This window comes from Nannospalax galili, unplaced genomic scaffold (genome assembly GCF_000622305.1).
Source record: "Nannospalax galili isolate Female #2095 unplaced genomic scaffold, S.galili_v1.0 scaffold225, whole genome shotgun sequence".
Lineage (NCBI taxonomy): Eukaryota > Metazoa > Chordata > Mammalia > Rodentia > Spalacidae > Nannospalax > Nannospalax galili.
The window spans coordinates 1,657,598-1,678,883 of NW_008352653.1; the positions used below are offsets into that span (position 1 = coordinate 1,657,598).

Consider the following 21,286-nt stretch of genomic DNA (forward strand, 5'->3'; position numbering starts at 1 on the left):
TGGGGACTGATGGATCTAAAAGTTGCCTCGTGTTTGACAAGGTTTTAGAAACTGTTGGGCCTGGGTTCAAGTCTCAGTTCCATCATTTGAATTGCTCTGTGGCCTTGGACAGATCACCTCTTGGAGCCTCAGATTCTTCAGTTATGAAATATAGACTATTATTTCTACTTCCTAACTTAGTACATGAGCTTGAGTTTTCTCTTTGTGGCCCAGGTTCACAGCACCGAGCCATATAAAAAGCTCAAGAAATGCAGCAAGTGAACAAGTGAGTAACTCAAGGTCTCAGGCACCGCTACAAGCATCTTCTCCTTAATCATTACCAGAACTTTTTTTCTTCTTTGTCTTCTTTAGACAGGGTCTTCCTGTAGCTCCAGCTAGCCTGGAACTCACTATGTAGACCAGGCTGGCCTCAAACTCACAGAGATCCGCCTGCCTCTGTCTCCCCAGTCCTAGCATTAAAGGTGTGCACCACCACACCTGGCTTGAAAATTTTCTATCTTTAAACCCTGGACACAAAGATATCCAATTGCATTTTCATAAGCTCTGTTTCCTGATAGCTAAGCTAGTATAGTACCCAGAACATAGTGAGTGTTGAGTAATTAAAGCTAACATTGTTCCCCAGTACACACCCTACTTTTCTACCTCTCTGGTGTCTTGGTCTACAACCTTCTTCATCTCTTTCTCCTCTGTGCTAATTTGGATCTTTTGTTTGTTTTTGTTTTAAAAATTTTATTTATTGTTATCATGTATGCAGTTGTACATGATGTGTATGTGTACATAGGTATGTGTGCACTAGGTCAGAGGACAACTTTGGAGGCAGTTCTTTCCTACCTTTACATAAGATCAAACTTGGGTTGTCAGGTTTGTACAGCAAACACCTTTACCTGCTGAGCCATCACACACTGGCCCTTGTTTTGAGACATCATCTTGCTTTTACTACCCAGGCTGGCTGTGAATTCGTAGCAATCCTTCTGCCTCAGTCAGCTTTCTGAATGCTGGGATCATAAGCATTTGCCACGATGCCCAGTTCCTAATCTGAATCTCAGCCAGATTTTTCTTCCTTTATAAGATTCTCTTGTCGTCAGTCCACACTGAGGTGATTTTACCCTGATCCATCTGAGCCTCTGCTTTGAGAGTCTGGATTTGACCGAGGACAGATGTGCTCTGAGGCTTAACCTTCTAATTTCCATGGCCCTTGGCATAGATTTGAGTTTAAAGTGGAGCTCTGTGATGGCTAAGATGGGATTTCTGCCACCCTGTCTGGTTCTATATAATGTGTGGATTGAATGCCCCCAGGGTATCACCGAGGCTGAGCGAGAGGCTTTTGAGCTGCTCCCAGATGATGAGCGCCAGTGCATAAAATGCAAGACCACATGTTTCCTATCTGCCTTGGCCTGCTATGACTGCCCAGATGGCCTTGTCTGCCTTTCTCACATCAATGACCTCTGCAAGTGCTCCAGCAGCCGTCAGTACCTGCGGTAAGTCTATGGCCTCCTTGAAGGAAGTAGGGCAAGGAGGAGAGTGCAAAGTTGGACTAGATGTGATATTCCCTATCCTTTCCCTCTAGCTATCGGTACACCTTGGATGAACTCCCTGCCATGCTGCATAAGCTGAAAGTTCGAGCCGAGTCCTTTGACACCTGGGCTAACAAAGTACGAGTGGCCCTGGAGGTGGAAGATGGGCGGAAGCGCAGTGAGTGATGGGGGGGTCGGAGGGATTCCACAGGCAAGTTCTATTCTCTTTTCTTCTGTATCCCTGACCCCTTTCCTCTCTGCCTTTACTTAATACTGCCTACTCCTTGCTGCTCTCATTCTCCCTCCAGGCCTTGAAGAGCTCAGAGCGCTAGAGTCTGAGGCCCGTGAACGAAGGTTTCCTAACAGTGAGCTGCTCCAGCGATTGAAGAACTGCCTGAGTGAGGCAGAGTCTTGTGTATCCCGGGCTTTGGGACTGGTCAGTGGCCAGGAAGCTGGGTAAGTTGGCATGAGGTGTTTTGGCATAAATAGTCTGCCGATAATCTAGTAATTGGGAAAAGTGCATTGGGGAGGGGGGTGGTTCTGGGACTGGAGAGATGGCTCAGTGGTTGGGAGCACTGGCTGTTCTTGCAGAAGACCTGGGTTCGAATCCTAGCACCCACATGGCAGCTAACAACTGTCCATAACTCCAGTTCCAGGGGATCTGATGCACTCTTCTGTCCTCTGCAGACATTGTTTGACACGAGTGCACTTACATACATGCAGGCAATACACTCATACACCTAAAAATAAATAAAGCTTTTTCAAAAGGGGAGATGGATTCTGAACATCATTGGGTACATGGAACATTAGCAAGAAATCGCCAAAGTGTGAGATGGCCTAGGAAGTATTTCAGAGCGCAGGGAGGACATGCAACTTATCATGGAGAAAGAGCTTTAATGATATGAAAAACAAGTGTTTTCTTTTCTCTGTACCTGTAGAAGATTTGAGAGATGGCTTGAGGGATATTGTGGGCAGGGAAGAGTGTGAGAGGTTTAGGGACAAGAACGGGACATAGACAAGAAAACCTTAGCTATAGCTATAGCTGTACAACTTCAGTTCACAGAGGATTGATTGTAAGTCTAGGGGCTAATGGTATGACTTAATGCTTGCCTGGTATGTGAGGCTCTGGGTTCTATCCCCAACTCCATGTGTGTCAGTGGGGGATGTAAGAATAAAGTCTGGCTTCTGTTATCAGTTAGTTTATAAGCTCCTTCACCCTTCAAATATTTCCCTCTCTCCTAATTCTATCCCTTCATTCTACACGCATGCTAAGATTAAAAAACCCTCCCTGTAATCTGGGCAAGTTGTGGGAACACTGAGGTGTAAGATCAAGGTAGACAGATATGGTGAGGAAAGGCATAGATGGAGGGAGGGGACTGGGCTTGGATCTGAAATCTCACACATGAAACTCCGTAGCCCCAACAGGGTAGCTGGTCTACAGATGACCCTGGCTGAGCTACGAACCTTTCTAGGCCAGATGAACAACCTGCCTTGTGCCATGCACCAGATTGGGGATGTCAAGGTGAGGAGAGTGGGCTTGGGTGAAGATGGTGCTTGTGTGAGAGATGTATGAGGCAAGTTCTTAAATGTTGAGATTTGAGGGATAGATAGCAGGGATATATAAGTTGCAGAGTCAAGGGAAGGTTTGCTAGAGGAAGAAGAAAAGGAGATAACAAGGGTGCGTCTTGGGCTTAAAACAATGAATAGAGCTCATAAAAGTTGAAGTCAGGTGGAAAAGGCAGGGTACCCCAGAGTGAGCATGAAGGTTTGTATAGCATAGTATTTCTTAGGGCAGAGACTTTCTCAGTACTTTGCTCAAGAGAATCCTGTGCAGAAATAAGGAAAGTACAAATTCCTGATCAATCTTTAATAAAAATGCCTAGGGCCGGGCCTGGTGTCACACACCTTTAATCCCAGTTCTTGGGAGGCAGAGTCAGGTGGATCTCTGTGAGTTTGAGGCCAGACCGGTCTACATAGCAAGTTCCAGGCCAGTTGGGGCTACAAGGAAACCCTGCCTCAAAAAGACAAAAAAAGAAAAGCCTAGGAATGTGCATTTTAACACATCTCCCAGAGCATCTTAATGAGCAGTCTTGTGGTATAGGAACCACTATTTTAGAGTTTAGAGAAGGAGCGCTTAGCTCTGTTAAGCTTCATTTTCTCAAACGGGTGAAGGGGAAGGAGACACTGGAGTAAGACTATGTAGTGGTGGGACTTCTTAAGCTGCCCCAGCTGAAGGGTTTGTTCTTCATCCTGTATTCTGGTAGGGTATTCTGGAACAGGTGGAGGCCTACCAGACTGAGGCCCGTGAGGCCCTGGTCTCACTACCCTCCAATCCAGGGCTGCTGCAGTCCCTGTTGGAGAGGGGGCAGCGGCTGGGGGTGGAGGTGCCTGAGGCCCAGCAGCTCCAGCGGCAGGTGGAACAGGCGCGTTGGCTGGATGAGGTAAAACGCACGCTGGCTCCCTCTGCCCGAAGGGGTACCCTGGCCGTCATGCGGGGACTATTGGTTGCGGGCTCCAGTGTAGCCCCTAGCCCTGCTGTGGATAAGGCCCAGGCAGAGCTTCAGGAGCTGCTGACCATTGCTGAACGCTGGGAGGAGAAAGCCCACCTCTGCCTGGAGGCCAGGTAGGTCCAGCCCTTTCCCTCCCCTGCCATTCTTTATCCTTCAAAGTTTAGTGAAGAACCTGAAATGTACTGTGGGTAGCCTTGGGCATCACACCCCATGTGGGTATATTAAATTTCCCTGCTCTTTTCTTCCTTTTCTCATTCTTTAAGTCTGTATACACAGAGAGGTAGAGATAGGCTGATGGAGAAGCAGAGGAGGACAAGGTGATATGTGTATACATATCAGTCTAGTCCAATACCAATAGGCTGGCATATATACCTATACAAGAGCATAAGGAACAAACAAATACATAGATGTAGGTAAAAAGATGCCACACATGGGGTATCTAACAGACTTCAGCCACAGGTTACTCAAATGTTGTGTGTGTGGGTACTTCCAGCTAGCTGACAGAGTGGCAAACACAGGTATAAGAGCTATGGCAGAGGGTATATGAGTGCATGCTGTCTGGAGGAAGTAGCGCCTGGCAACCATCTTTAACAAGATAAAAGCAAATAGAAGTAGCAAGAATAATAAATGCCCAACAACGAGCTTATACATGTTTATCTACTGGTCAGGCTAGGCCCTGATCATGCCAAACTGGACACCCTCTTCTCCCTCCCCTACTCCTTTAGGCAGAAACATCCACCAGCCACACTTGAGGCCATAATCCATGAAGCAGAAAACATCCCTGTTCACCTGCCCAATATCCAGTCTTTGAAGGAGGCTCTTGCTAAGGCCCGAGCATGGATTGCTGATGTGGATGAAATCCAAGTAAGAACCCTTTCTCCACACCCACTGTAGACCTTTCATCTAGCTGGGAAGAAATGATACATGCACTGAGTTCTGTGTTGATGGCTAGAGAGTAGAATGGGGCACAGCACATTGCGAGGAGGCAAAAAAATGTGCTTGGAGAGCAGTGTGAGAGGAGGACTTGTGAGACTGGCCTGAAGGAAGTGGAGTGCTGGTTGGGATGAGGATGGTGCAGCAGGGAGGCAAATGTGGAGAATAGAAAATGACAGGTGCCTGGCAGTAGATAGAAAAGACAGACCACAATAGAATAGCTAATCTAGTATTTGTGAAGACTTACTGGCTACCTGGACTGAGCCAGTCTGTGAATGGTGTCATGTGTGGTTAGAAGTATTCTTGAGTACATTATCAGTTGTTTTCTGTTTTGAGATCCTGAATACAGTCTGTCTTCCCAGCTTAAGTCAGACATGGAGAATCAGTAGATCTTGACAAGTTCAACTCATCTTTCTCTCGCCCCATGCTCAGAATGGTGACCACTACCCCTGCTTGGATGACTTGGAGGGCCTGGTGGCTGTGGGTCGGGACCTCCCAGTGGGCCTGGAAGAACTAAGACAGCTAGAGCTGCAGGTACTGACAGCACACTCGTGGAGAGAGAAGGCCTCCAAGACCTTCCTCAAGAAGAACTCTTGCTATACACTATTGGAGGTGAGTACTAGCACTTTGACCTATAGTCTCTCCTTGCCTGGTTTGGCTGTTCTGAGATAGTTTATATGAGAATATGGGTTTTTGAGTAGCACTGGGGAGGAGAGGGTATGGGAGGTATGGAAGAATGGTCATTTGCCTCTGTCTGCCTGCCTCAGGTGCTCTGCCCGTGTGCAGACGCCGGCTCAGACAGCACCAAGCGCAGCCGGTGGATGGAGAAGGAGCTGGGGTTGTACAAATCTGACACAGAGCTGCTGGGGCTGTCTGCACAGGACCTCAGGGACCCAGGCTCTGTGGTAAGATACAGATGGGTGAAGAGCCTGGTGATGATTGTCTGAGCCCTATGACCATGGGCAGACCGCTTGTTCCCTGAGCTCAGTTTTCCTGGTTTGGGAGTGGGGTGTTGAGGAGTCCAGAGAATGAAGGAGACAGGTTGTTGATCTTTTCTTCCCCCTATTCTGGGCACGGCAGATCGTGGCCTTCAAAGAGGGGGAGCAGAAGGAGAAAGAGGGTATCCTGCAGCTTCGTCGCACCAATTCAGCCAAGCCTAATCCACTGATACCATTGACCACATCGTCCTCTACAACTTCTATCTGCGTGTGTGGGCAAGTGCCAGCAGGGGTGGGAGCTCTACAGTGTGACCTGTGTCAGGACTGGTTCCATGGGCGGTGTGTGACAGTACCCCGGCTCCTCAGCTCCCCGAGGTCCAGTCCTACCTCATCCCCACTGCTGGCCTGGTGGGAATGGGACACCAAATTTCTGTGTCCACTGTGTATGCGCTCTCGGCGCCCACGTCTGGAGACCATCCTGGCACTGCTGGTAGCCCTACAGAGACTGCCTGTGCGGCTGCCGGAGGGCGAGGCCCTACAGTGCCTCACAGAGAGGGCCATCAGCTGGCAAGGCCGTGCCAGACAGGCTTTGGCCTCTGAGGAAGTGACTGCTCTGTTGGGACGGCTGGCTGAACTCCGCCAACAACTACAGGCTGAATCCAGGCCTGAGGAGACCCCTGCATACTCTTCAGATGCTGGAGAAGGCACTGGCAAGGATCTTCCTAAGGTGAGCTTCTTAGCCCAGATTTTACCCTCAAATTTCTGTTCCCTGGCCTGTACCCCTATTTAGACTCCAGCTCTGCCTTTTCTCCAGTTTTAAGACTCTTTTGGCCCAGTTTTGTTTCATCCTATATCTGTCCACGTCTCTAGACCCTGCTTGTTGCTGGCACCCCATGTCAGCCCTCCATAGAGGCTCTTAGATTTGGGGTTGAGGAAGGAAGAGTAGGGACTGGCTCTTCAGTTCAGTTACCCCCCTGCCCTTTCCTGATCTCCTTGGCAGGTCCAGGGGTTGTTGGAGAATGGGGACAGTGTGACCAGTCCTGAGAAGGTGGCCACAGAGGAGGGCTCAGGTAAGAGAGGTAGGTCTAGCTGTAGTATGAGTAGGCTGCTGAGTATTAGCAGAGTGACCCATGGTGTCCTCAGCTCTGTCATAGTGGTGTGGGATAAGACCAAGGACAACCTCTAACCTAGCCTGTTGCCACAACCCCCAGATCTGGAGCTGCTATCCTCGCTGTTGCCACAGTTGACTGGCCCTGTGTTGGAACTGCCTGAGGCAACCCGGGCCCCCCTGGAGGAGCTTATGATGGAAGGTGATCTGCTTGAGGTGACCCTAGATGAGAACCACAGCATCTGGCAACTGCTGCAGGCTGGGCAGCCTCCAGACATGGAGAGGATCCATACACTTCTGGAGGTAAGGAAAGGAGTCATGGGCAGGGCCAGGTCAGGCCAATTAGCCAGGGAGCCCAGGCCCTGGCTGTTGGCCCACACCTGTCTTTTTTTTGAAAGAGGGAGGGTAAGCCAAGATCTTGCTGTATAGCCCCAGCTGGCCTGGTACTTGGCTATATTGCCCAGGCTAGCTTTGAACTCATGGCAGTGTTCCTACCTCAGACTCAAAAGTGCTGAGATTATAGGCATCCACAACCAAGTCTCACTCATAATCTTTCTTTCTGCCCATCTGTGATCACAGCTTGAGAAAGCAGAGCGCCATGGGAGTCGGGCTCGAGGCCGAGCCCTGGAGAGGCGGCGGCGGCGGAAGGTGGATCGGGGTGGGGAGACCGATGACCCAGCCCGAGAGGAGCTAGAGCCAAAGAGGGTACGGAGCTCAGGGCCAGAAGCTGAGGAAGCCCAAGAAGAAGAGGAGCTGGAGGAGGAGACTGGGGGTGAGGCCCCCCCTGTGCCCCTCCCTACCACTGGCAGCCCCAGCATCCAGGAGGACCAGGATGGCTTAGAACCGGTGTTAGAGGCCACTTCAGACCCCTCAGCTCCTTTTTCTACTCTGACTTCCCGGCTGCTGATACCCTGCCCACAGCAGCCACCTCGGCAACAGTTGTGACAGTGGCTGAGCCTAGCACAGACCCCATCAAAGATTCCTCCTTGGCCTCAAGGATCCTTTCTGACCATCAAGCTTGCTTCTTGGAGGTGGGTGGGTAGGTGGGGGAGACTCACCACCACCCCTGAGTCTGTGACTTTTGTATTCTGACTCCAAGGTATTGTTCAGACCTCAGCTCTTGGGGGCCGGCCCCTGGAGTCTCCCGTCCCTGGTAACCTCTAACCAGCATTTCCAGACACCAGAGGCAGATAGATAGATGGGCAGGGGGGTCAACTGGGGCTGGGCCATCACCATTCCAGAGACAAATCCAGGGAATATGCAAACTGGGGGACCTCTCCCTTCTCCCCAGTTCTGGCCCTGGTCAGGCCATGCTACACTAACCTCCCCTCCCCTTCTTACTCTTTTGCCTTCCCCACCTCCTTTTTACTTCCTCCCTCTTACCTTCTCCACCTTCTCCCACTGTTCTACCCAGGAGGAGGAAAATTCACATAGCTGTGCTCACTTTTTTTTTAATTTTAAATGAATTTTGTTGGGAGCTGAACAGGGCTCCCTATGGTCTGAAGAAGGCTTTTGGTGCTTGTCCACACACCCACCTCAACCCTTCCTGCCCATCCTCCCCTGTCTCCTTTCCTCCTCCTGGGTTCATGCTGTAATAAAAGAAGATTGTTGGTGTGTAATTAATTTGTTCAAAAGGAAAAGCAAAAGAAGAAACTTCGTTCCAGCTGAAGCCTATTTTAATTTTATTTTATTATTTTCCTCTTGTTAGAAATAAAACCCTTAGCAATGTTTTTTTGAAACATGTTTTTGAAGTGCATTTCTCTTCAAAAAGAAAGCAGACTTCTTCACCTGTTAATGGAGCAGCTTTAGTACTAGCAGTGGTGCCAGGGCTGAGGTCGGGGAACCAGAGTTCTGACTCTGAATCTTACTAGCTTCTCTCTAACCTTGGACAAGTCACCCTGGTTCTCCCCCAAGCCTAATTTGCACAGCAGTTTCCCCTAGTTTTGTTCTCTAGCTTCCTGTTCCACTGGGGACTTTTTCTTTGTGACTTTATTGAGGTATAGTATCCACACCATAAAATTCAGCAGTTTTAAATATGTAATTTGGTGAGTCAGACCATTGTTCTGGAAGTGTAGATCTGATCATGCTTGAAACTTTCTGTGATACTTCATTTCCTTTTCAAAGTAATCCATACAACCTCATTCTTTGTAGAGTCTTTTCTTGTCTACCATATGCCACATTCAGAGCACCATCCTTGATGTTGGTTCTTTCTGTCTCTAATGAATGTGTGGTTATTTGTAATTTATGAGTCACTTAAAAAAATCTGCATTATACCATATAGTTCATCCACTTAAAGTATATAATTCAGTGACTTTTAGTATATTTCAGTTATTCAGCCACCACTGCAAAAAAATTTTTAGAATGTTTTTATCATCCTCAAAAGAAGCCCCACATTCCTTACGTGTGTTATCCTCCCATCCCCATTTGTCTATTCTGGACATTTTATATAAATGAAATTGTACAATATGTGATCCTTTTGTGTCTGGCTTCTTTGATTTAGTATAGTAGCTTCAGGCCTACTAACAGTCCTACAGTGATTGGGCAGATTTTCCCCTTTCTGAGCCTCAAATATGAAGGGGCTACACTCCCGCTCTCCTGGAGATTGTTTACATGTTTTTGTGGGTAGCTGCATGCATTTTTTTTCAGATAAGACTAACCAGTTTGCATCAGATTCATAAAGGGACCCTCCAAAGGCCGAGAACCATTCTTTGTGGTCCCTAGTATTCTGTGTTCAGAGTTTACCTAGGCATAGAGAGGAAGCAGAAGCATGGAGGCCCTGCTTTTCTAGGTAGCTTCCATTCATTCCTAGCTTCTCTGAGGATTTTCTCTTCTCAAGGTCTGCTGAATGGTATTAGAAGCTGAAGTCTGGCCTTGACCCCTAGCTAAGGAGCTCAGCACACTGCCACTCTATATTTTCCTTCATTTATATGTTCAGAAGGCTCGTTTTGTTCCACTTCTCCCTTTTCCCAGGATTTCCAGTTGATAGGAACCTAGTGATATAAGATATCCCACCCTCTTTTGATGGATTTTAGTGGTGGGAACATGGCTCAGACCTGCCCTTTCCGGTCTATATGTGTTGAAAGGGAAATGCCACTGAACAACCCTGTTCTGGGCCTGATTTGATCCCAGGTCCCCCACTCAAGGGGAAAACACTGACCTTTTGTTTGCCCATCTGTTGTAATTAATCATGGAAATAGAGTTGAAGGTTGCAGAAGAGCCATCTGAACAGGTGCCCAAAGGAACTCAATCTTAGACTTTCCTTTGGTTCTACATCTATCCCCCTTTCCCAGACACTCCCCTCGAAAAAGAGTGATGATGTCAAGAGAGTAAGAGAGGTGGGTAGAATAAGGCTGAGGATGTAGAGGAAGTCTTACCTCAAAGTCATTTTCTTTTAGAAATAACACCTTGCTGCTTCATCCTGCCAGACAGTTCCACTTCTGTCAGGATGTACCTGAGTTTGCAGGGAATGGAAGAAACATTACTCCTACTAAACTCCTACCCCATACTCTTCCTTTGACCCAACTGACCTTTTCTTCCCACCTCTAGCTTTTTAGTGCTTCCAGTGTGCCTTAAATGGGGTCTGAAACACTAGGTTTAATGGGTTTCTCTCCTCTCCACCTAAAGCTTCCTGTACTGATAGTTCCTGGAGGGAAGAGGGCAAGACCCAGGCCTTAAGTCTTCTGACTTTGTTTTGGGGCTTTGGGATCTGAATAGTCACTTCAGAAAGAGGCAGATATAAATGACAGCTGGAGCCCAAGCTGTATATGAACTCTACTCCTGCACTGGATAAAGCCCACTAGTGCAGGATGCTACTTTAGGAGTGGGGCCTGGGTTTGAGAATCATGGTCAGCAGGGCCCTGAAGTGAAGATATTAACCATACTTCTCAGAAGACCTGATACAGTGATGAGAAGCAGAGAAGAGAGAGTCCTTGCCCCTGGGGCACTTATATCCCAGAAAAGCGAAGACAGGCATTCCTTGTGAACACACTTCTGGTGCCAAGCTCCATGTAAGATGGTTTGCAGAATCCTTTTAAGCATATAGGAAATAGACCACCCCCCCAGGAGAATAGGCCAGGACCAGGCATAGCTTTACAGGGCTATGATTTTCACCTTTATAAATCTAGAGTCCTATTCTTCATGTCAGAAGGAGTCCAAAGTAATTGGTCTGCCACCAGGATATTGTTCATAGTGTGACTTTACTGTTGGTAGGCTGGGAATTCAGCAATGCTGGTTTGGTAGGTAGAGACTCATATTGCTAAAGTTCTACATAATTATTTCCATGCCTGTGTTAAACTAACTTGACAAGTACGTGCCTCCGAAACCAATTCTCTGGAGGTAGAAGCAGGGAGATCGCAAGTTTGAGGCTAGCCAAGGTTTCACAGCAAGACCCTCTCTCAAAAACAAAAAGCAAACATACCATAAAGCAACTAAACTGAGATAAATTCTCAGTTCTGTGGGTTAGAAATTTGGGTATAACTTAACTGAGTTTATCAGGGCCAACTCCCAGACTGCAATGAAGTTATCAAATGGGGCTGCAGTCATCTATCTTGAGGCTTAATTGCAGAAGTATCTGCTTAGATCCTCATGGCTGTTGGCAGGATTCAGTTTCTTGCTGGCTATTGGACAGGGTTCACTCAGTTCTTTGCCATGTGGATCTTTCCATAGGGCAGCTCACAACATGGCAGCTTGCTTCGTCAGAACAGTTGAGATAAGCAAGAGAGAATGAGAGTGGCAGCGTGTGAGACAGAAGTCAGTTTATAACCTAATCTCAGAGGTGACATCCCATTGTTTTTGCAATTGTGTATTCATTAGAAGCCATTAGTAGGGCGGGAAAAAAAATACAGGTGTAGACCACATTCACAAGGAGGGAATTAAACAAGAATGTAAATACCAGGAGGTGGGGGTCATCTTGGAGAATGACTGCCATGACTTGCTCTCATACTTAATTCATGTCCCTTCTACATACAAAGTATATTCATTCGTTTCTAAATTCTCTTAAGTCTCATCCCATTACAACATCACCACCTCAAACGTGAATGAGTTGCCTTGGGTATATTCTCTTTTTTTTTTTTTGAGCCTGTAGCCCCCAGCTGGCCTGGAACTTGTTACAGTGCTATGTAGACCAGGCTGGCCTTGAACTCACAGAGATCTGCCTCCCAAGTGCTGGGATCTACCTCTGCCTCCCAAGTGCTGGGATTAAAGATGTGTGCCACCACGCCCAGCATGGCACTGGTATATTCGTTATATATGGCTCAAGTATCATTTTTCTCTGTGGTAAGATACAAGTTATCTGTCCCTAGCACATCTAATATACAATGGCAAAAAAAGACATATACAGATAGTCCAGTTCAAAAAGGGTAAGGTGTGTGTATCGGTGCGCATGCACAAGTGCCTGTAGTAATTAAAAGATAAAGGAATTGGTGATTTGTAACAAGTCTGAAATCCAGCTGGTAAATGTCTTAATTTGACTATAAGATCTAGAAGTAAGCTTTCATGCTGTTGGCTCTTAATTTTTGGGCCCTTGGTTCCACCTTCTGTGCCTTCTTTTTCATAAGGAGTAGCATGTTTGCAGCTGAGTTTTTCCAATCTGCTTTCTGTGGTAGAGTTTTAGAGGTCCCAGTGGCTTCTCATCATGTCTCTGTAATCCGTTGCCATCAGGACATGGTTCCATAAAAGGGCTTATAAGCAGTTTCTTCTGTTGGCAGGCTGAACATTCAGCAGTAACTAGCCAGATTTGCCTCAAGGGCAGTCCGTACTGGAGTACAGCTTATAGCTGCCATCATGGCTACATTCAGGAATCTTTTGGATAAGGATAAAAGTGATGTGACAAGATAGAGATTAACCACATCCACAGAATGGAAATCTCTCATCTGACTGAGATCTTCCTTGGTAGTGGATTCTCCCTGTTTATGTGAAACACTGCCCATTCCAAGAGGGACATCCATATATGCATTTTCCTTACATGTCCTTTTCAGTGTTTCAATCTTGTTCTTTGCAAATTCTTGACCATGAATCATGAGTCAGTGGACAGGTATCTAGATTTCTGACCTTTTCTGTGACCGTAATTTTCCTACTGGAAAAATTTCCTTCTCACTGTTCTTGAGGATCACCTCTAAGTGAAACTGTAACCCTGAATCTAGCCACTTTGAGCAGGTGCCAACATGTAATGTCGAACCATCAGTTTGTTTGACTATTGTATCTCTTGGTTATCTGGCCTCAAGAAGCTCCACATAAGGCCTCAAGATATAGGGAAGAAAAGAATGATGGTGTAGAAGGTATGAGCCACTTGCTCAGGTATAGGTAACTTAGGTTTTCGAGACTTGGTTGTATAAACTGATTTGATGCAGTGTTGCCACCAAATTTAACAGACCTTTTCTCTGCTTCTGAGACCTCCTATATCATGATGTTGCCACTTAGCAGGTGAAAGTGCTTACTATGCAACCCCGGTGACCTGAGCTCATTCCTGGTACCCACATGTGGAAGGAGAGAATCAATTGCAAGTTGTCCTCTGACCTCCACATCTGTGACATGTTGCCTGCATGCACACACAAATGGATGTAATGAAAAATTTTAATGTTGTATTTCTTTTTTATTTTCTGTTAGTTTCCAGAAGTCCTCAATTTGATCTTTCAACTCTAATTTGTTCTTATACTATGGCCCTGGTATTCTTTTTTAGTATATAGTAATTTTTATTATTTTATTTTATTTTATGTGTATGAGTGTATTGCCTGCATGTATGTGCGTGCACCTGTGTCGTGCAGTGCCGCAGAGGTCAGAAGAGGGTGTCCGATTCCCCTGGAACTGGAGTTAAGGACAGTTTGTAGCCTCCATGTGGGTGCTGGGAATTGAACCCGGGTCCTCTGCAAGAACAACCAGTGCTCTTAACCTCTGAGCCATCTCTAGCCCCTGTTGTTTTTAATCTTTTTTGAGACAGTCTTCCTATAGCCCCAGCTGGCCTAGAACTCACTATGTAGACCAGGCTGGCCTCACAGAGATCCTCCTGCCTCTGCCTGGGATTAAAGGTATGAGCCACCATGCCCAGCTCATCTATAGCATTTTTTATTCTTTGAGAATCTCATACATGTATGCAATGTATTTTGATCATAGCCATCCTCCAACTTACCCCAGGCCTGCTCCAACAGATCTACCTTGAATTAGCTGCCTTTATGGTATGTAGCTGCATGAATGTGGGGCCAACCACTGGAACTTGGGCAACCTACACTGGTTGGCCACAGCACCACAGAAAAACTACTCTCCCTCCCCCAGCAGGGCTTTTCTCTTCTTTATGCTATGTATACTGTGTGTTTAACTAATATATCCAGGAACTGGAAAAATCCCCTGGGTCAATAAAAAGGCTCAGGACAAAACTTCATGTATAATCTGATGTCACCCTGACTGGTGAACCACAATGATAGCCTGGGTCATCAGGGATTAGCACTAATTCAGAACTGATATCTAGTGTATTTCAAGAGGTCTTGGTATTTTTCTGTCATCAGTGTGGAGGTCTCTGTGGTGAAAGCAAGGAGGGAAATTTTACCATATACACTTGTAAAAAGTATAGCAAAGCTTTTCTTCAAAGGAACCCTTCCTCTTCATTCAAGGGGCTTTAGTCTGTGAACTGAGGGAGAGATTGGGACTCTGCACTTTGGTGTCTAGACCTTCATTTGTGATACTAGATTTATTTTTGGTTATGCAACAAATAAGACTTTTTGGTATAGACTGTCCATCCATTTTAGTACCAGGGAAACCATATTAAATTAGTATTATAGATCTACACAGATCAATCCATTCTGACTACTGCCGTCCATTATAGGAACCACACTCAATTTGTCTCTGGAGGTGATCCCATTGAAATCTTCAAAACACAGCATGATTTTAGTATTTATCATCTCCATCCTACTTGGCCAAAAGTGAAAATGACCATGTGAGAGGTTTTAAGAAACTGGAATTCAGATAATGGATATATCCAGTTGCAGGGGACACTGGAAAATATAGTCTGAATTTGTCCTCAGGAAAAAGAGGAAAAACGTTTAATGACTACCTGGCCAGTCTCTGCCGTATTTCATAATGTATTTTTCAAAGCCCTTGTGAAAACAATGTTAGTATAGTGAGTTGAATGGATTACTATGATTAATCAATTCTAGCTTTTTTTTTTTTTCAGTCTTTTTAAGACAGGGTCTCCCTATAGCCACCAGTTGGCCAGGAACTCACTATGTAGACATAAACCAGAGATCTCTCTGCCTGTGCTGCCTGCTTGCTGAAATTAAAGGCATGTACCACCATGCCCAGCTAATTCTAATGTTCTTATTGCCCTAAACCTTTGCACTCTGTCTACATTGTCCCAGAGAAGTTCTGGCATCTTAACTTCATTTAACAGACTACTGTTGAGTCCAAGTTTGGGATAACCAATAAAACAACTTTGAGAAATACTCATAGCTGCTTCAGCTAACAAAGTGTACTTTCTATCATGTGCACTATGTATACAGGATTGCTAATGAGTGTATCCATATTAAAAAGTTTGACCTTATCAAAACCATGTGAAGATATCACAAGAAAAGATGGTTATAGAACACACCATCTTTTATGAATATAAACACAAAAACCTCAACGAAGCCTTAAACTAAATCCAGCAGCAGATTAAAAGTATTATAAACTGCAATGTGGTAGCATATGCCTTTAATCCCAGCAGAGGCAGGTGGAACTCTGTGAGTTCAAGTCCAGCCTGGTTTACATAGTTCCAGGACAGCTGGGGCTACAGGGAGACCCTGTCTCAAAAAAAAAAAAAAAAAAGTTTTATAACCTGTGACAAGTAGGGCTTACTCTAGGAATGCAGGTATGATTCAACATAAGAAAATCAGTTATAAAACAAAGGGAAAAAATAAGTACCTTAGCTTATATAGAAAATACATTTCAGATGCAGAAAAATAGTGCAGTGTTACTATGCCAACATTATAATTACCTGAATAAACAGAATCCTAATCCTAGTTTTAAAAAATATTTTATTTTTATTTTATGTGTATGCGTGTATTGCCTGCATGTAGGTAAGTGCACCCATGTTGTGCAGTGCCCACGGAGGACAGAAGAGACTGTCGGATACCCTGGAACTAGAGTTCCGTACAGTTGTTAGCTGCCATGTGGGTGCTGGGATTCGAACCCGGGTCTTCTGCAAGAATAGTGTTCTTAACCACTGAGCCATCTCTCCAGCCGCAATCCTAGTTTTTAAGAGCGACCCAAACTCTTTTCCCTAGATATTTCTTGGAACTGTCTCCTGGAACTGTGCTGGTGGAACTGTCTTGTTGAACTCTGTTGCAGGAACCGCCCCCCAGTTCTGCCCTGCCCATAATTTTATTTAAAATGGTTTCTCCAGCTCCAATTGGGGAAGTAGAAGCTTGACTCCACCCTAATGTTAGCAGACCATCTGGCCTTTTCATCCCTAGTTCTAGAATATCTCAATCACCCACGGTCAATGTCCTTCACCACCTCCACTGTGTCCAATGGAGATGGGGCACACCTTTCAGTGCTTTGATATGCTAATTCTCAAAAATATCCTGCGTAATACACATACAATCATCTTTTTTGGGTGGAGTACCAAATTGAGGTTGCCTAGGAAGAGATCAAGTACAAAGGTCACAAGACATAAAAGCGCATGGTTTTGCTGGTTTAATAAAAAGTCATTAGTCCAAATGTCCATTTGTAAAAGTCATTTCCACGAGAAAGCTGATAAATTCCAAAAAGTTGCGGGATGCAAGATCAGTATGTAAAAATCAGTTGTTTGGGGATGGAGAAATGGCTCAGTGGTTAAAAGCAACTGCTGATCTTGCAGAGGACCTGGGTTCATTTCCCAGCACCCACTAGGTGCCTAACCATAGTAACTCCAGTTCCAGGGATCCAGTGTCATCTTCTGGCCCCCACGGGCACTGCATACACATAAAAATATATGTAAAATTAACAAAAATTTTAAAATAAATTGGTTAACTTAAAAGTTCGTTGTTTTTTTTACATTAGTAACAAATGATCCAAAAATGAAATTAAAGCAGTTCCATTAGCATCTGAAAAAATACCCAAGAGTAAATTTAATTATGGAGGAGAAACACTTATACATTGAAAACTATAAAAAGGTTGCTGAAATTAAAAAAAAAAAAGGAAAGCTCCACAAATTCAATGCAATCCATTTGAAAATTCCAGCTGTCTTTTTACCGGCAAAGAAAAGCCAGTTCTCAAATTCAAATGGACTTGCAAAGGAGTAATAAAATGAATAGCCAAAGCAATGTTAAAAAAAAATCAAATCAAATGGTGCTGGAGACTGAACCTAAGGATGCGTACATGGTAGGCAAGCATTCTACCACTGGACTAATTCCCAAGCCAGAATACACAGTAAGGAAAAGAATAGTGGCTTCAACAGATGGTGCTGGGACAGTTGAATTTTCACATGTAAAAGAATGAAATTGGGCTGGAGAGTTGGCTCAGTGGTTAAGAGCACTGATTGTTCTTGCAGAAGACCTGGGTTTGAATCCCAGTTCCCACATGGCAGCTAACAACTGTCTGTAATTCCAGTTCCAGGGGATCCGACAGCCTCTTCTCTGCGGGCACTGCACGACACGGATGCACTTACCTACATGTAGGCAATACATGTATACACATAAAATAAAAATACTAAGCCGGGCATGGTAGTGCATGCCTTTAATCCCAGCACCGGGAGGCAGAGGCAGGTGGATCTCTGTGAGTTCGAGCCAGCCTGGTCTCCATTAGTGAATCCAGGCCAGCTGCGGCTACAGGGAGACCTTGTCTCAAAAAGACCAAATAATAATAATAATAATAATAATAAAATATTTTAAAAAGAATGAAATTGGACCCCCTGCTTCTCACTATATACTATTAACTCAATATGAATCAATTATATAAAGAACTAAAACCATAAAACTCTTTAAATGGAAACAGTTGATTTTCATGACCTTAAATTCAGTAGTGGATTTTTACATATTAAAAAAGCATGAGCAACATCAGCAGATACATTATAGTTCATCTGCATTTTGTTCTGTATCAAAGGATATTATCAGGGCTGGAGAGAGAGCTCGGTGGTTAAGAGCACTGGCTGCTCTTGCAGAGGACCCGGGTTTGGTTCCCAGCACCCATATAGTGGCTAAAAACTGTCCTTAATTCCAGCATCCACCCTTAATTCCAGTTCCAGGGAATCGAGCACCCTCTTCTGGCCTCAGCAGGCATTGCATGACAACAGGTGCACTTACATGCAGGCAAAACATTCATACAAAATAAAAGCACACACACAAAAAAATGTTTAAAAGACATTATCAGCTGGGCATAGTGGTGCACACCTGTACTGTCAGTACCTGGGAGGCAGAGTCAGGCGGATCTTTGTGTGATTGATGCTAGCCTGGTCTACATAGTGAGCTCCAAGGCCAGCTGGGGCTACAGGGAGACCCCATCTAAAAAACAATACAATACAGAAAAAGAATGAAATCTAAGAAATGAAAAGGCAGCTTATACCTAAGTGTCTCTGTGTGGGTATATACGCATGAGTGCAGGTACTGGCAGAACAGAAGAGGACATCAGATCCCCTGGGGCAGGAATTACAAGTAGTTGTGAGCTGGGAACCAAACTTGGGTCCTTTGCAAGAATAGTATGTGTTCTTCATTGCTAAGCCCTCTCAGCCCCTAGAGTGTATGTGTGTGTGTATATGTGTGTATGTGTGTGTATTGTCCACTCAGCCCCTAGAGTGTGTGTGTGTGTGTGTGTGTGTATGTGCGTATTGTCCAAACCTACAGGTTATGCCTCAGAAGAAAATAATATACAACTGATTTAAAGGTACTTATGTGCCCAATAGATTGAAGAATGGGATGTTTCGTACATATTAAAATCTTTTATCCCAAATGAAATGTCAAAATAATTTCCAGCTCACTGATAATGCCAGGAAGAAGAAAAATTCTCAGCCAATTTTCAATGAATTTACTAAGCAAAAAGGTAAAATTGATTTGCCCATGTAAATACTCAGATTTGAACTAATGGAACTAATGTGTAACAAAGCTGCTTTTTGAACTGACAAAAAGTATGGAATTTTATGGTTATTAAATATGTCACTTTTTAAAAATATGGAACACTTCACGAATTTGTGTCATTCTTGCACAGGGGCCGTACTGATCTCTGTATCATTCCAGGTTTAGTGTATGTGCTGCCAAAGCAAGTACCCCTAGAATATATTTATAATTCATGTATCTGCTAAGAATTTACCGTCCAGATTACGAAAAGAACTTAACAACAAAAAGGCACTCCAGTTTTAAAATAGGCAAAAAAAATCTGGGAATGGTGGCATGTGACTAATTCCAGTACTCATGAAGCAGAAATAGAATTTCAGGTTAGAAGCCAGCCTGGATTGCACAAGACCCAGTGTCAAAAAATAAGGGTGGACAACTTGAATAGACATCTCTCCAAAGAAGATATGAAAATGGTCAAGAAGCACATGAAAAGATACTCATAAGTTAACAGGGAGCTGCAAATCAAAGCCACGGTGAGACACTACGTACCTACTAGAATGGAAAGTGTGTGTGTACATACACTAGTGTTCACAGTGCCAGGTCCTTGAGTACTTGAGGCCTAGGGGATGGACAGGTAGACACAGACACAGAGGTATTCAGCACCAAGGCCTGGGATCTAGAGTATTATTACAAGCTTTAGAGGCCAGAGATTTACTGTTCCAGGTGTTCAGATTGGAGGCTTATTGCTCTGGGCTTTAACCACTAACTAAATCTGGTACTGGTAGTTATGCTCCTCATCTTCCAGCATTAGTGAGTGGCAGCAACAGGCAGTGCCTGCTAGTTTTAACTTCTGTGTATGTGTTGGGACCCTCGGGTCCTATAGTGGTGAGTGTCAGAGCTCTCATGCCTAGGGTATTAGGACCCTCGGCCTTTAAAGCTTGGCCACTCCCTGGCACTGTTCCAGTAACTGGGACCCACAATTTCTCATCTCTGGCTTTTCACAGCCTTCTGTCATTCCGCAATCTTGGCTGTCAGAATTCTAGCACTCCTGTACTTCCATCCTCCCTCTTCCTCACCACATATGCTCTCCATTGTTTCTGCTCCCAGCCACTCCAGCTGTCCTGTTACTGCTATTGATGCTGCTGAGGCAGCGCATGCTGCCACCTTACCACTGCTGTGACCCTGCTGCCGCTTCTAGTGTCTCCTCGTCATGTTGCAAGTTTGGCCACGCTACTAATGATTACAGTCAGAAAACAAAATATCACTAGAGAGAAGCCTTTTTAAAAAATAATTTATTGAGAATTTCATACATACATATAAGCTGTTTTGATCAAATCCATGTCCACTCCTTCCCCTCCAACTCCTCCCATATCTCCCCATCACTTTTTTCTGACAATTTCATGTACTCGTTCTTCTTTATTTTTTTATCGGGCTTTTGGCTACTCTAACATTCCCCCTTCTGAAGAGATAACCCTAAAATCTTTTTAAAAAAATATTTTATTTATTATTTTTATTTTATGTGTATGAGTGTATTGCCTGCATGTACGTGAGTGCACCTGTGTCGTGCAATGCCGCGGAGGTCAGAAGAGGGCTTCGGAGTCCCCTGAAACTGGAATTAAGGATGGTTCGCAGCCATCATGTGGGTGCTGGGAATCAAACCCAGGTCCTCTGCAAGAGCAGTCAGTGCTCTTAACCACTGAGCCATCTCTCCAGCCCCAACCCTAAAATCTTTTAAGGATTAGACAAAAGCCCCCAAATATTTTTGACACTTTTGGCCTTTGGAATGGAGTAGGTTGCTAAGAGGCCCAAGGACATTGTGAGTTTTAGCCAAGAAACTGGATACTTTTCTTTGGGGTCTTTTTCCCCAACTGCCTAGCCAATTCCTACCTCCTATTCTTATCACACCATCCTCTGAAGAGGTTACCCAGCTTGCAGATAGGGAATTGGGTCTCACCCACTCTGGCTTCTTCCATGTTGAACAGGGATGCAGGGCAAGGCAATTGGAGTACCCCTTCAGTGGGTCTATCTAAAAGACTCCCAAACTGCATAACTCTTATCTGTAGGGGGAAAGAAAGTCCTTGACTGGTGAATAGGAGATGTGAAGGAGAAGTAAAGGCAAGAATAATTAGCATTACAAGTTCTAGACAGGGAACTAGAAAAAAGTCAGAACAGGGCAATTTTCAAATGTTCATCTGAGAGTCCATTGGAATTTCTTGACAAGGGCTTCCAAAAGCATCCCTCTATTGGGTTCCTCCTCATTTTTCTTTTGTCTGCCAAGGCTGGACTCACAGTG

At 44.9% G+C, this 21,286-nt stretch overlaps 1 protein-coding gene and 1 non-coding gene across 10 annotated transcripts in view; one reads left to right on the forward strand and one right to left on the reverse strand.

Moving 5' to 3' along the window:
- The window catches only part of Kdm5c (lysine demethylase 5C), a 45,795-nt gene extending 36,321 nt beyond the window's left edge, over nt 1-9,474 (forward strand). For 3 of the 9 annotated variants that reach the window (XM_008849698.2, XM_017802354.2, XM_029554376.1), the window contains 12 exons: nt 1,297-1,478; nt 1,568-1,692; nt 1,823-1,970; nt 2,931-3,036; nt 3,779-4,137; nt 4,750-4,888; nt 5,390-5,569; nt 5,725-5,862; nt 6,038-6,622; nt 6,896-6,974; nt 7,107-7,306; nt 7,583-9,474. In XM_008849698.2, the coding sequence (XP_008847920.1) occupies nt 1,297-1,478; nt 1,568-1,692; nt 1,823-1,970; nt 2,931-3,036; nt 3,779-4,137; nt 4,750-4,888; nt 5,390-5,569; nt 5,725-5,862; nt 6,038-6,622; nt 6,896-6,974; nt 7,107-7,306; nt 7,583-7,948 (2,607 nt within the window). In that variant the 3' untranslated portion in view covers nt 7,949-9,474. Of the gene's footprint in view, nt 1-1,296; nt 1,479-1,567; nt 1,693-1,822; nt 1,971-2,930; nt 3,037-3,778; nt 4,138-4,749; nt 4,889-5,389; nt 5,570-5,724; nt 5,863-6,037; nt 6,623-6,895; nt 6,975-7,106; nt 7,307-7,582 lie in introns of those variants that run through there. The other 6 variants (XM_029554374.1, XM_017802355.2, XM_008849700.3 and 3 more) reach the window with 5 other exon arrangements.
- Nucleotides 9,475-19,104: 9,630 nt separating this feature from the next.
- LOC115067099 lies at nt 19,105-19,206 on the reverse strand. The gene has a single exon (XR_003846533.1). It is a non-coding gene; the product is annotated as a U6 spliceosomal RNA (small nuclear RNA).
- Nucleotides 19,207-21,286: the final 2,080 nt, after the last annotated feature.